The 15,134-nt window shown below is 43.0% G+C and overlaps 1 protein-coding gene across 8 annotated transcripts in view; it reads right to left on the minus strand.

The window, feature by feature from the left end:
* STXBP5L (syntaxin binding protein 5L) overlaps nucleotides 1-2,451 on the minus strand; it is a 190,806-nt gene extending 188,355 nt beyond the window's left edge. For 7 of the 8 annotated variants that reach the window (XM_057415885.1, XM_057415883.1, XM_057415881.1 and 4 more), the window contains exon 1: nucleotides 1,255-2,451. In XM_057415885.1, coding sequence (XP_057271868.1) covers nucleotides 1,255-1,452 — 198 coding nt within the window. In that variant the 5' untranslated portion in view covers nucleotides 1,453-2,451. The remainder of the gene's footprint in view (nucleotides 1-1,254) is intronic. The other variant, XM_057415878.1, reaches the window with a different exon arrangement.
* Nucleotides 2,452-15,134: the final 12,683 nt, after the last annotated feature.

Here is a 15,134-nt window from a genome sequence, read left to right on the forward strand (position 1 = left end):
TCTTCCCCTGAACTCTGTAGGAGTTTTGACACTAGCTATAGCTGAAAACCAAACAGAATTGGAATGATGATATCCAAGATGAGAAAGGCTGTGTTTCACAAGGATCAGATCTGCACACAGTCTTACAGGCTTGTCTTACTGATTGTTTATATTTCTTCCTTCTCCCCAAAACACAAAAAGAAATGAGAATGCACTTGAGTTGGCCATAACCTAAACTTTAAATCAATTGGTATCTAGCTAATAGCTAATTTTATTAGCTATTTCCTAGCTAATAAAAGTATACTGCATAAGTGAAGTTCATTTACCCTCAATAAGGTAAACTGCACTAATTAAAAATTCTGCATTTGAACCTTTTAAGCAAAACACATAAGCAAACAAAACTTCTAGTAAAGTCTACTGAATAACATCAAAGTTAAATGCAACAGCAGAGGACTGTAATATAATCTCTCCTTTCGTTTTTGATCTTCCTTCCAAAAGTCTAATTTTTGTATTCCAGAGTTGGTCAGAAGTACCAAATAGTTTGTGCTGATTTTACTTCTGCAATTAAGGAACACCAGTGAAAACTTTGTTGCAGAAAAATGATACAAAACATAAAATACACAGGGATATTGTATGTTTTCTACTCAAAGAAAATCCTCAGTTAAGGACCTAACCAATACATAAAACCCAATGCCAATCAGATTTGGCAACTTTTGACATTTAGGCTGCCCCACTAAGTTTGTTGTCATATAATCTTCAGTACTAATGCTAAAAACACCCACCCTAAATCTATATCCAGTTCCTCACAAATCATTGAGGTGCACATCCAGTAATCACTGTGTTGTTTTTTATTTCTAGTTGGTGCCTTTTTCTTAAAAAAGGGAAGGAAAGGACGAGGATGAGAAGAATGAGGAGGGGAAGCAGATGCATACAATTTTGAATTTCTAATCACTTGTAAATGTTATCTGTACTAGCACCAATTGATTTGCTTTCCTGCCCTCAACCTACTTTCTACTTTGGGGTCCAAGCATGGACTCAGGATTTGGCCTTGAATGCTGAAATCAAGATTTGTATTAATTTACTGACCACCCCAACTCTGCAGCAGGAAGAAAAAAAGCATCAACGAGACCTCTGCCTTTTCATCCCGAAGTCCTTACACAACCACTGCAGTTCTCAAGTAAAAGGCTTACTGGCATCATATTACTGCCCCCACACACCACACAGCTTTTCTTATTTCCATAGCAAAAGAAAAATAGAATAAATTACAGCCCTTACCTTACAAATCTGGAAATAATCTGAAGTGAGCGTCTCCTGGATCTCATCTCTGGGTGTCCCTGCAGCTCCTGCAGTCCCTCCTGGGTGCAAGGAGCCTCCACCAGCCCCGCTTCCACCACCACTGCCACCACCACTGCTTCCTCCAGGGGATGAGGCAGTTAAACCGTCCAAAACTTTGCGAAAATTAAATTTCTTCATTTTGGAAAAATCTTTCGGAAGATTGGGGGGGAGAGAAAAGATGTGTCGTAACACATTCAGCTACATGGAGCGAAAAAGAAAGTCTTTAATGGTCCTCTGAGTGAGGCAGCACTTACAAGTCTCTTGTACCCAACACAACGTCAGTATTAGGTATAATTGATTGAAAAATACAAAGGCTTCATTTTGTCAGCTACCTGGAAAGGTCCTTTTAAAAAATAAATAAATAAATAAAAAATAATCCACAAGCAGCAGAACTAAGATTTAATTCAAATAAGGAACAGCGGAACAACCGCCATCGGGTTCTCTCACAAAATCCACATTTAGCAGTGGCTAAAAACGAAAAGTAAACAAAAAATTCAAGCCGGCATCCAAAACAGTAGGCTCCATCTCTCTACCTTCCCTGCCTAAGGTTTGCCTTCGGTACTTGATTATTTAGCAGAACTACAAAGAGTTGGCTACATTAGACTTCCTCCTCCCCTCAAGCCCCTTGCAGCCTGGGTACCTCTGCCTCCAGGGCTCCAGAGGAGCGGGCTCCCTCTCCCTGCCCGCAGCCGCGACTTCGCTCCCAAGCGATGTGCCCGCCCCGCCGCTACCGGCAGCCGCTGCCGCGCTGGATCCTCCTCTTTCCCCCTCGTGCTCCCGCCGGGAGGGTGCGCGGCGGCCCCACCGCGGGCTGCGAGCCCCGCACTTTCCCGCCACCGACCCGCCCTGTGAGGACCGACCGGCGGTAACGAGCCCTAAGCCAGCCCGGCCGGTCCTGGGCTGACCACTGGTCCCGTCCCTGAGGTGACGGACCCCCTCAAACCCTCCCGGTCCCAGCTCCCAGTTCCCCTGCCGGTCACCGAGCCTGTGCCGTCGCCGTGCCCCCAGAGGCCGCTCCAGGGGGACCGGACTCCCTCGGCGACAGGGGAGGTAACCGGGGCGACCACTCGCTCTAAGGCAATGGCTCCTAATGGTCCCCGGGGGCGCCTGTGGGAGCGCGGGAGAGGGGCTGAGGGGACTGGGGCGAAAGAGCGGAGAGGGTGAGCGGAGAGGGTGAGCGGAGGGTTGAGCGGAGGGCGGCGCTGCCAGCCAGCTGCGACAGCGGGAGCACTCGCAGCCGTTCTCCGCGGTACTGAAACCTCCGCCGGCAGCAGCAGCCGCAGCTCCTCCTCCTTTTCCCTTCCTCTCCTCCTCCGTCCTCCACGCCCCGCCCGCCGCATCAGCGCGGAACCGAGAACCGAACCCGCCCCTCACCTCCACTGCCATGGGTGACGGGGGGAGGGCGGGACTAAGGCTGGTGATTGACAGCAGCTGCAGGGTCCGATTGGTTGCTGAGGTCCAGTTGGGTGGATGTGACTGGCGGAGAGGGGAGGTGGGCGGAGCCTCAGGCCGACACTTGCTATGGTGAGAGACAGCGCGGCTTCGCCGCCGCTGTGATCCGCGGCATCTGATTGGGGCGTTCTGCAAAGATGGGCAAGCTCTCCAACCAATGGGAAAGGCCGAACCGCCAGTTTCCCGCCCCCAGGGAACCTGTGAGGCGCCTTCCTTCCGCGACGCCCCGCCCCTGAGCTGAGCCGGGAGTGAGGCGTCTGGGGGCGGGGCTTCTCCCGCGTCGGCCACGCCCCACTGCGGCGGGTGCGCTGCGGCCGCTCTGAGGGGGAAGAGCTCCCCGCGGCGGAGGGTGAGAGCTGCGTGGCGGCGGGGCCTGAAACCCGCTTTGTTTCGGGTCAGTGGGGAGAGCTGAAGTTCGTTCTCAGCCTCTGCGGCGAGCGCAAACCCAAACAGCCCCAAAATGTTACGGGAGGTAGCGGGCCTGGCGAGGGGGAGCCTCCGTTCCCTGCCGGGGAGAAGAGCAGCGTGTGCGGGTCGGTGGCCAGCCCGGCTTCTCACACTGTGTACAAATCCCCTTTTCCACACCGAGGGGAGTAAAACCAGCCACTGCCGCGCTTCCAGGCTCCAAACTGATGGAAGTTGGCGTGGGACGGCGCTCCGGCTTCTGAAGTGCGGTGCAGCGCAAGGAGCGTTAAACTGTGCACAAGACGCTACATAAAGAAGGTTGTTCAGGTCGGAAACAAATGAGTTAGTTATTAAAAGTGACTCATGGCACAGCGCTGTTAACGTAGTTGGAAGGTTGGAACTGACTAAAATGGTGTAAGGTTACAAATGAAGTAATTTAAGATGAAGAAAGTGTCATGGACAGACGTGGAGAAAAAGAGATTAGAGTAGGAGTCAGAGGGTGCCAGAGGCAGATAGCTTTGGAGTTCTAGGGAGGACAGAGATAAGATAGTTAATTTTAACTGAAGGAAGGACCAAAGTTAGAAGAATGATAAAAAGCCTTTGGAAGTGGAATAAGATGCATACACTTTTGGAATATCCCCAGCATTCATCTTTCTGAGAATCAGTATGAGGAGCTGGGTATTGGCGATTAGATACTATGTCAAGAGTACCCAAAAGGGCAAATACAAACCCCAAAATCAGATGCTGCCCAACGAAACATTAAGCAAACCTGCTTAAAAACTCGTGCATGTGAGGCATATAGGTCCCTTCTGAAAAGTTTGCTCTAAGCTGAATGCAAGTCCAGAGCAGGGGCAGAGCGATGGAAATGAGAGTGGTGGAGTGGGAGACAAGACAGCGGAGGATGTAGGAAAACTCAGTAACAGTGATGGCATGCACAGAAAGGGGTCCCACTGAATAATATAGCTGGTGAGGAGTTTTGTCAGGAAAAAATAAAAAGGAAAAACCAAAAAGGAATGGTTTGGTTTTGGCATAAAAAAAGACACTTGCTTTTTGTTTAGTGGAGAAAAAAAAAACAACAGTAAACAGGTGATGCTTTCAGTTGCTGTTTTACACTGTGTTTGGGATGTTATTGATGTTTAATAGGACACCTCTGAGGTTGCACAGTTTTGACACCAAGAGTTTTAAAGGGTTTGTAAAATGATGAAAATGTGGAAAGATTTTTAGATGTTAAATTGATGTATAACAAATGAAATAAGGCATCCCAATGTACTGTGGGATATAGGTATCTGAATCTGTATTTTATCCGAAATAATACAGAATCATATAATAGGGTTGGAAAGGACCTTAAGATCATCCGGTTATCTTTACTATCCAGTAAGGAGAGAGTATATTCTTCAGCGTTTTAATCTTTTGTATTTAGCAGTAATCTTATTCTTCAAAGTCAAACAGAAACCAAATGTTAAAAGGGTAACAGTTTGCTAGCAAGTTTTTTTCTGAGAAAGAGAGCATCTTTAACAGTCTACATCATAAAAACCAGTATGAACTCTTATTTTGATTTTTGCTTAGGTAAGCTTGTTACTATGTGTAGTAACATAAAAGGATTGGTCAGAATCAAACCTAGCAAAGGGACTAACATTAATTCATCATTGTCTAATCTCAGTCTGATTTAAGAGCTGACCAAGAAAATGGAGAATCAGGAAAGATGTGCTTACATCACCTGACCAGAAAGTGATAGTAGTAGATTGTATATGCTTTGTATATGGCTGATCATTAGTGTTCTGGTCAATTCTGTCTTGGGTGTTTTTGCTTACCTCATCTGGCTTTCTTGTTTGGTTGTTTTTTTGGCTTTTTTTAGCAAATTCTGCTTCAGTCAATGGGCTAGAATATGCAGACTTTGTAAAGCAGCAAACATACTTTAATCTCAGGCTCATACTCTTGGTTGTTTAAATAAAGACATGTAGAGGTGTGCAGTAAATGGTGATTTCACAGTTCACGCTTTTTAAATGATTCATACTATTCCTTTTGATAATACAGTAGTAAGTAGTTAAGATACAGTCAGTAGTTAAGATTGATGACCCTTGAGAGAAATCATTGTATGCTCACCAGCAGCTGACTAGACCACAGCCTTGCAGCTGTGCCCTGCAGGAGAACCTGGGCTTGTGCAGAACTGAAGAGAAAGAACACAATCAACTACCAGCAACACATATATGCCAATGCAGGCAAAACTCTGACTTACCATAGCTTCCCATCTCATTAGACTTTGGGACATTTGCCAATACTATCCGTGTTTCTGTCTAATTCCAGAACATCAAATGGCAGCAAGCATAGTGTTCCTGCCTGCAGAGCCCCACTAAAAATATCCCCAGTCAGTGCTGAGTATCTGGTTAGAACAGCTTGCTGAACTCTATCAATTAGCCAGATCTTAATCTATTTAATGTGTTTTATTAAGGCTGTATAATCCTAATGTTTTAATCAAAATGTCAAGCAGTACTAAATCAAATTCATTAGGAAGGTCCAAGTCTATCACTCCATGTGGTTACCTTGATCAAACAAACCTGTAATCTCATCAAAAATTGAAGTCAGGCCTGCTTGTCAAGACTTGTTTCCATAAAGCCATGTGGACTTGCTTTCATTATATTCCTACCCTTTAAATCCTTATTGATTGTATCACACATAGCATGACTGCTTTAATTCACATAACATCACTGTTTTGTCTAGGTTTACTTAGGATGCCAGGTCTGTTATTACCTTGGTCATTCTGCTTGACTCTTGGAATAACATGAGGTTTCCTTTGTCCCTTCAAATTTGTAGCTGTACAGAGAGCTGTTAAAGATTAACATTAGAAGGCTGGAAGTCTCCTACTGTTTTAGGCTCTTTGGATACTCAGGTGCCACAGAGACTGCTGATTGAAAAACAGCAGTGCCATTTTCATCCTCCATAGGTGTCAATGGCTAGAAAAACAATTCAGCATCCTCATGTAATATTAATACTTTTTTTCTCTCATGAGTACAGGATAGAAATGTTTACCATAAAAATTAGATCTTTTTTGCATGCTCAGAGACCAGATTTCGCAATGAAGAAACTGTGACGAGGTGGGAAGTGCCTGTACAAACCTGAGAATGTAATTTTGTAATAAGAACTCCATTTTGCACAGTGGGCCAAGTACACATGTAAATTAGCCCATGTATAGAGTTACCTGTTACAGCTTGAGGTGATTTGTTCTTGATGCTGTTGAAAAGGAAGGTCCTGCATCTGCTTGAGCCCTGGGTTTTTTTGCCCCTTGGCCTTTCAGCAGCAAAAGAATTTCCCAGGAAAGTCAATAGTTTTTGCTTGGGTTAGTGATCTGGATTAGCTCTGCACAGGATCAGGCTGTGCAAAGTCAGTGCAAAAAAAAAAAGGCTTGGATGGAAGGATGGGAGTAGTCTCCCTTTGTTAATTCAGCTCAGGCATGCACTATAACTTCATCACAATGTTGGCCTATTGGGTTATATTCTAAATATAAGCCCTACCCAGGAAGGGCTGCATATCAGTGAAGAACTATCACAAGCCACCTAAACAGCAGTCAGGGGCATAGAATTATTCTTAGACTGTCCTGTTGCAGTAGAACGATGTATTTCTTGCAGAGGGTTCTCCTAAAGCTAAGGTAGGACTCAATCTAGATACGTTTGCTCTGGAAGCAGGGGTCTTTTTCTAACAGATTGTGGGGTACAGGCTGTAACAGAAGCCTCAGAAGAGTTAAAGCCTCAGTGATTGTTATCTGCACAGCAGTTGCTTGCTGTATCTTTACGATAGGCAAATACGGAAAACTCTGGGCATCTAATAGAGATAACTTGAGTTCTAGTCATGACAACGTGGGGCCTTACCTGGGACACAAAACTGGTCTAAGATGCTCAGTGAATACTAGGGTAGTTAATATATGCCATATACCATGTCACCACAGATGTCAGCCTTCATTGCAGTTCTCAGGCTGACCTTCTGGTTTTCTCTCTGCAGCCAGGTTGCATTGTATTCCATGCACAGTTTTCTAGTTTTTCCTCGAGCCTTTTTTTCTTTACACTTCATTTTATAGATCACTGTCTGTCACATAGCTTAGTTACCCATTTCACCTCTTACCCCTTCAGAGAGGATTAGACAAAAGAGTCTGGTTTACCCAGGTCCTGCTGTGAGTCAGGCCATTTGAACTTCTAATGACCCAGGTTTGCAATCCAGCCTGTGCACATCAAATATATCTAAAGGTGTAATAGTTCATTAAAACATTTTTAGTAACTGGCACAGACTGTTGGAAAGGAGAGTTGTTATTTTCTTACTCTGCACTTTTAATTTCCGCCAAGCTTGTGTCTGACTTTTGATCAATACACACCTTTTCTGAAGTTTTTTCAGCATATTTTCATTGCTGCTTTTTCCATTCGGAACATTTTCATCTTTTCCAGAGGCCGCAGAACAGCAGGAACCGATGCCTTTTCAAAGTCAGTTGTTATTAGTTCTGAGAACAGCTTTCAGAAAAAAAGACAGCTACGAAAATGGAATAGCCACTAGCCTTTCAACAGAAAGAACTAGTGCCCTAGACCAAATATGCACCTACATGGGTAATACATAGCCAGAATACCAAACTGACCAATCACCCTCCCAGACACGTTAGCAAAAGAGCGCAGATTTCCAAGTCATCAAGGATAAGTTTTCAGATAAAGAAGTTACAAAGCATTAGTTGAGCATGTTAGATAATCTACTGTATTTAAATCCTTTGAGAGAAGAAGATCCTTTATTAAAGCAGAATCAGTAAGAGCTTTAGCAAGTCAGGAAGACTGTAATTCACAGTGAATATTCTTTTTGTTATCAGCTTTGCTACAAATTTGACGTTTCCCATTACTGCTCAGAGTGTTTTGCAAATTATCACTGGCATTTGAAATGACAGCTAATGTATTCCAAATTGTTAGTTCATTTTACTAGATTCTGCACTAACAAAGGTCTCAGTTAGGACTAGGCTACTTGTCTTGGTTGCTTTCAAACCCACACAGTCTTGAAAGTTTGAAACATAATCTTGGAATTCATATTTCACTTACAGGAGAGTATAAAATAAAAGCTTAAAGAGTTAGAAAAAAAGAGAAAAGAATAAATTCAATGAGTCTATACTTGCTTTATAGAAAAGCCATCAGCACAGTTTGCATTTTGGGGGGATTTCTTCCAATAGGTGCAGAAAAAGAGACTGACTTTTAGCTGGGGAAAATTTCAACTGCCCTTCAATATCCTTCAGTCTAAATTATAGGGTAAAAAGGTTCATACACTCAAACTAGTCTGATGAATCATAGGAACCAAAAATATAATGTGTCAGTTCACAAAACATCAGATATCACATCCTTGGTCTCTGTGCAAAAAAATCTTCATAGAAAAGTCTAGACCTGCTGTAACCCTGGTTCAGGAGCAGGTGACTGACATTTCATATAGATAGCCTTAAATTTAGTGTAGATATTTGCATAAAATAAGAGTTGGTAAGATGAAAGCAAAGAGAGAAAAGGAGAAGAGCAAAGGGAAAATGGGGCCCACATTTCAGTATTTCAGTCCTTCTGTCATTAAAAGCTTTCAGATTTATGTCTGCATCTTTCATTTTTAACAATTGAGATGTTCTGTAAATACATTACTATTGACCTGCAAGACCAATACTCTTTGTCTCTTCTAGCCTAAGCAATACTTCATAACAAACAGCCTCAACAGAAGATTCCAAGTGAAGAAATGCTACCTGCAGTCTGATTTTCAACCCTTTTTTGAAGTCTGTGACAAAAAGCTAGCCAATGCTCTGTGGCATCACTCCCCTAAGTCGTCCCCCAAACCAGGGCCACATTCTGACCACAGCCAGATCCTTTATCACAGAAGGACTGCAAACCACCACATCAGCTTCCTAAGGATTTCATCAGGCTGAGCTAGTCTGTGGGTAAATTTGATCACTGCAGTGGCTCTTATGCCTTCCTTCCCACCCTCCCTTCATCATGCTTTTTTACCTCCTTTAATCTTAATTTAAGAACAAGTTGAAGGCAGATTGGACTGTTATGTCTCCTCTGCAAGTATCCTATGAAATATTCCACCCTAGTCTCAACACTTCATTGAAAGGAAGTCTGGCAAAAATGTTAGCAGGGAAAATCCAATCAGTCCTGGAAGTTAAAAAAAATGTGTCTTTATGCCATGAATGACAGCTGTATTATTCCTCAGCCCTTGGTCTGTCTTTCAGGCCGGGATTTTCTTTATGCCAGTGTGATACATCAAACAGGGATTTGGTGTATAGTGCCTGGATTGGCTTGGATTGGCTAGAACTGTCTCAGGGACTATCCCATCCGCATCCTTCAGGTAATGGATATTTGCAGAGTGCTTTTCCAGCTAAGTTAGTGCAATGTTGGTCTACAATACAATGCCGCATGCCTGTCCCTCTGCAATTTGTATGCTGTGTGTAATCCTATAAATGGCTATTTCTTCAAGCACTGAAGGAAATGAAAATGCCCACTGTCCACCACAGCCCGGAGTTTATTTATACACTCTTCAGTGTATAATCAGAACAATATTTTAATTAGGGTGACAGGAATCATTTGTTTTCCAGTTCAGAAGCTCAAACCAGTGTTAAAATATTTGTAAATACATTGTAATAAGTGTTAAAATATTTGTAAATGTATTGTAGTAAATGTCTAAGTGTAAATTAAGATAGGAGATGTCTGCTTTGAAATTAGAAGGGGCATTTTTTCAGACTGTTGCTTGCATTCTATTTGCACAAGAACTATGTTCTAAACGTGACATACTCGTTCAAGTTTTCCCATTGACTCAAACTAGTCCAAAATATCTGTCTCAGCTCCTGTCCTTTATAAGGGATTTGTCAGTGACTCAGGTCTGTTCAACTCCAGCTTCACTTCTTTCATTTAAAAAACTTCAGAGCACTCAGGTCTATTCCATTTTGAGGGACAGTCTGCAGCTCAGTTGTTCTGAGCTCCCTGTTCCACTGTACTCCCATGATAAGGGATTTCAATCAAAAGCTGACAAAAGAATATTCTCTTCTAAGGAAAAATGGAGTAAGAGCCAGGATGCCCTGATTCCTTGTCTCATCACACTGGTGGCTGTTTCCGTTTCTTCTTACTGAGCAAGGTTTCTCATTTTTGCTGTAGGAAAAGATACCTGTTCTCCTCACCTTACCTGCTTAGGTGGTCCTCTTTTTGCTCCTCAAAGACTGACCAGCCTGTCACATACACCATGCATCTCCAGACCACACGACTGAGGGAAATGTGATCCATTGGTTCTGCTGCAGGACTGAATCTAAATATGAGGAAGGGTCTGTTTGAACTGACATTTAGGGATGAGCACGAGAACCTTTCAATCTGAGTGACAGAAGGGAGGTGCAGAACCTAGAAAGCAGAAGCAGGAGGCTGTGGCACAGGTCCTAGGGTAGGCAACTGCCCTGCAGCACTGAAGCATGGGGAAAGTCCCATGATCTTGGCAAGAAAAGGACAAGTTGGCCATCAAGCTCCACCTCTGAACCTAATTCACATCAGGTTCTCAAGCTTGGGCAGGAGCTATTGGCCAGTTCGTTGGGCTGAGAGATGAAGTTACTGAGTTAGCAAGTCTATGTGTGAGGGAGAGTTTAATATTGGCCAGACTGTCAGTGAAAGTCTATCCTAACCTTGGCCAGTTTGATGCCTTTGTCAGTGCAGAATTAAACACGGCTGTCCTATGTCTCAAGCTTTGTGTGATGACCACTGAACCAAATGAGTTTCCCAAAATGCTGCAGGAGGAATTTTCTGAATTATCTGGTAGAGACCATGCTCCCATATTGCAAATTCAAATCTGCCTTCAGGGTGGGATAAACCAGATGGATGTGCTTGCTTATCCTATCTGTGTCATAAAGCCATGCTTTATTGCCCAAATCCAGGAAAAGAATTTAAGAATCTTTAGCTATTGTTCTGCTAAGTGACTAGCAAGTAACTGCATAGCCCACTCACGTACGTCACATCGTGCTCATCTCTATCCACAAGGAAGATCATGTTTTATCTATGGCTCCAGCGCTAGGAAAGTTTTCAGGCTGATAAATCATATGGAACATTTTGATAGCTTCTTCATAATAGAATTCATTTTTCTGTATTTCTGAGAATTATTTTCTCATTTCTGTAAAGTAACTCAAACAATAAATCCTGGTCTAAAGGATAACACTAAAAACCTGTCAGTTATTAAATAACCAGACCAAAGTACATTCCCTTTCACTCATTTGTCATGTATTTTAGTCATTTGTTTCACCTCTTGGCAGATTTGAAGGTGAATGGGTATAACAGATGCAAACACTAATCTGTCAGGTATTTAAGTTTGCATTGTGGTGCCTCGACTGTAGGAGTCTGGGTGATTTATCAAAGGCTCCTTACTTTTGTCCCCCAGACAGCACAGATTCTGACCTTATGAGCCCAGCATTTCTTGACAAATTGGGGGGAAGCATCTCTAAACATCCCATTCTTGGGTAACACATACACAGCATCCTAGCTCTACCTTGCTTCTGCCGTGGGCTTACAGACAAGGTGTAAACCACAACTTCTCTCTCATTTTGAACATGAAGTTCCCCAGACGTTTTATGGATTGTGTAGCTTCTGAATTGTTCAGTTTTGATCAGGTGCACATACACTTCCCATTCGTTGCTCAGCAATATAACCTATGGAAGATGATTGGCATTCATACTAGGAATGCATTATGCTTTCCTACCAGTATGAATTATTGCTTTCATCTCTGAATTTACATACACTGATGCTTGTGCAGATTCTAGACACATTAGGAATGAAGTGCATTTCAAGTGACTGATGGAACAAAGGTTTCTACTTCTCATCAGTCTATTCTTTGTATCACATAACTGACTCACTTGGTATTTTGATCACTGCATTCAGTTTAGGCTCACCAAAACTGATTCTATCAAGGTGGATTTGTCTTTTCTTTCCAGGGATTTGTGTTAGAATTCAATCTGTGCTGCATCCCTAGGAAAAACCTCGGTATTTTAAGGTTTTTCTATTCTCATGCTACCCTTTGCTCACATAGTTGGGATTTGAGTCCTCTGCTCAAGAAATGTTTTTGTCTCAGTGTTAGGTTGCACATTTTGCTGGCTCTGTACTTTGCTCTGTTACACTAAAGGACACTGCAGATGGAGATGGTTGCTGTGATGTACACCCATGACAGGACCCAATGCTTCAGCATTTACTTATTCATAGGTGTGGGACTCATGGAAGCAGCAGGAAGTATTCTGTCTCTTCACCAACTCATATTTTTCATCTGCGCTGTATGATTCAAGTAGGTTTTCCCTCTCCCTTGATTTTACTATTTCTGATGTAAATACATAAAAGCTTGAACTCTGGATGCATGTTGTATTTGACAGGCTAATTGACCCACTTAAATTAATTGTCTTTAACTCACACATAAGAGATCACCTCTCTTATAAGTAGCTTTTAAAGAATCCAGTCATTAATCTTCTTAAGCAGCTGTTCTGTTCTAGCTTCCTCTAAGGCATTTGCTCACAGCCTCCACACTAGATTCATCCAGCAAGGAAATCCCCTAAGACTGTTCGCTGAGCTCTGGGAGACTGCTACCTCACAGAATTGTTCCTGGAAGAGGTCCTCATTTACCTCAGGAAAGATGGCTGAATTAAGCTCAGTCCAACATGCTTTTGAATTTTCTCCAACTTTGAGGAACAATTACACATAAAATACTGGGAGATAGGTAAGGCGCTTTATCACACTCTTCCTGATACTACATTAAAATCACTTTTAAGTACAAAATACACCATTTACAATCCCTTGCTGTCATGCTGAGATAAAAATATTACTTGTATTAATTTTAAATAAGCTTTGACAACATAAAAGCAAAAACCATACTGAGCAGTAGGTTTTGCCTGGCATTACTCACAGATACAGATGTCCTGAAGCTGGATGCTCTCATGCTTTTTGTCTGGCTGCATCACAGATATTTTTTGAAACATCTTGTTTGGGCCTCACTTGCTTCTTCTGACATGCAGCCTGCTCTGGGTGGTAAGTAGGAAGATACTAATGTGGTAAGAATATAGTAAAATCTCTATTCTCACTGCCTTAATGGCAAGCAGGAGCTGATAAACTGATAGCATATGAGAGATGTTGGGGGCTGGAATTAGATGATCATAAGGTCCTTTCCAACCCTAACTATTCTATGATTCTATGTTGTTGGGTCAAAGAACAGGACAGGCTGGATTTCAGAATAATACATAATGGGAGCCAGCAGAACTTAAACAGAACTGGGGTGAGAGACTTGGGAGAAAGCTGATTGACAATAGATCTTAGGAGGAGGGCATAGGTTTTCAGTGTTTTGGGAAAGAGGGAGTAATAGAGAAGGAGAGGAAAAAAAAAAAACCACAGCAAAAGGAGAAGGGGAAAAACCCCAAATCAGCAGCTTTCTGGTTTGGCCATGCTGAATTTAAGTTGATAGCCAGCTAGCCCCAAAACTATGTTAGACAAAAGCTGAAATGATAGCTTATTTTGGACAGGACCCTGACACCAGTCAGTGCTGTGTTTGTTAGTATAGTGGTGGTTGGCTGTAGTTGAACTTACCCTCAGTGAGCCTGCAGAGGGAAAAAGAGGTTTAAGGCCAAAGCTATGGAACCACCACCACAAGGCTACTGCTCTGAGTGTCTCTAAGTTGAGTCATGTATGACCGCTCAGGACAGTCCTTGCCTGACCTAATCTTACTTTACACCAGCCGTCTCTTCCTTGCCTTTGCTCCATCCATTGTATAAGATCTTGCAAGGTCATGGGCATCAGATCAGCGTGGTGAAACTGTCTGCTTCTTTGGCTGTGTTAGTTTTCTGACAAATCAGCTTCTTCATTCAGCTCATCCCACAGTTGCACAACCTCTAGAGCTTAGTGCTAACGCAAGGAAAGCTGCAGGAGCGCACAGCAGGGACAGGGGAGCAGCCACTGGGCAAAGTGCAAAGAGCAGCACTGGAGCTGGGCTCCCTGTCATTAGGGGATGACACAGGCAGTGCTTTAAACCCAAGTTACTAGAGTGCAAAGCTGCAGTTGTCTATTAACATGTATTAACAGTAAAACTACTAATTGCCTTGTCTCTGATGTGCTTTTTTGCACATTCCTCTTCATTGTGTATGAAGCAAACACTGTTTATATTCTCTTCTGTAGGCAAAGTTTACACAAAGGTCTGCCTGTAGATATTTTTTGTCTACAAAGTGTGCACAATCACGTTCAAGCTCCAAGATGAACAGATACACTCAGCAGTACTTCCTCTCCAGCTTTAGCTGCGTTTTTACACTAAATAAACCAAGAAAGCAAAGTGCTCAGAGCAGGGTGCAGTTTTCAACTTTAAGACCAGTCAGTAGGTGGGAGGTGGGAAGGATCTGCCAGTGTGACCTGGGGGATAATAGGTGAAAGTATTTTGACACTGCATGTTTCTCTCATGTACTGTGCCTGCCTCCTCTCACCTTGATTATAAAGTTTAAAAAAACCCAATTCTTCACCACCTACACACATGCTATTAAAATCATGATGTGTATTAACAAGAAAATCTTTCCCAGCTGGATGGGAAACTGCTGATAGCATTGCTAACAACAGAAGCCAGCTCTTCATTATGCAGCCATCCACCACGATGCCATAAAACCAAAGCCTGGCAGGCTTTACAGTTATAGAAATTGCCAGTTTCTCATCCACCCCTCCATCTTTCCTTCTGGTTGTATTGTTTCGCCTCCTCTCTCCCTGGATAAATATAAACTGCCAGGATCATGGGTAGTGGTGACAAAGCATGATGGAGAGGTGACCAAATACTCCATCAAATGTTCCATTGTTCTGGGGGATGATGTGGGAAGGAGCACAGGCAGACCTGCATTCTGGCTCAAGAGGACCCAGAGGTTACAATTACCAATGATCCCTCCTGACCCTCCCTCCAGGTATGGAAGTGAATGATTCTTAGGGCTAAGCTATTTTTAA

This window comes from Pezoporus wallicus, unplaced genomic scaffold (assembly GCF_028554395.1).
Source record: "Pezoporus wallicus isolate ANWC-B61680 ecotype Strahan unplaced genomic scaffold, APGP_CSIRO_Pwel_v1 contig_6814, whole genome shotgun sequence".
Taxonomy (NCBI): Eukaryota; Metazoa; Chordata; class Aves; order Psittaciformes; family Psittacidae; genus Pezoporus; species Pezoporus wallicus.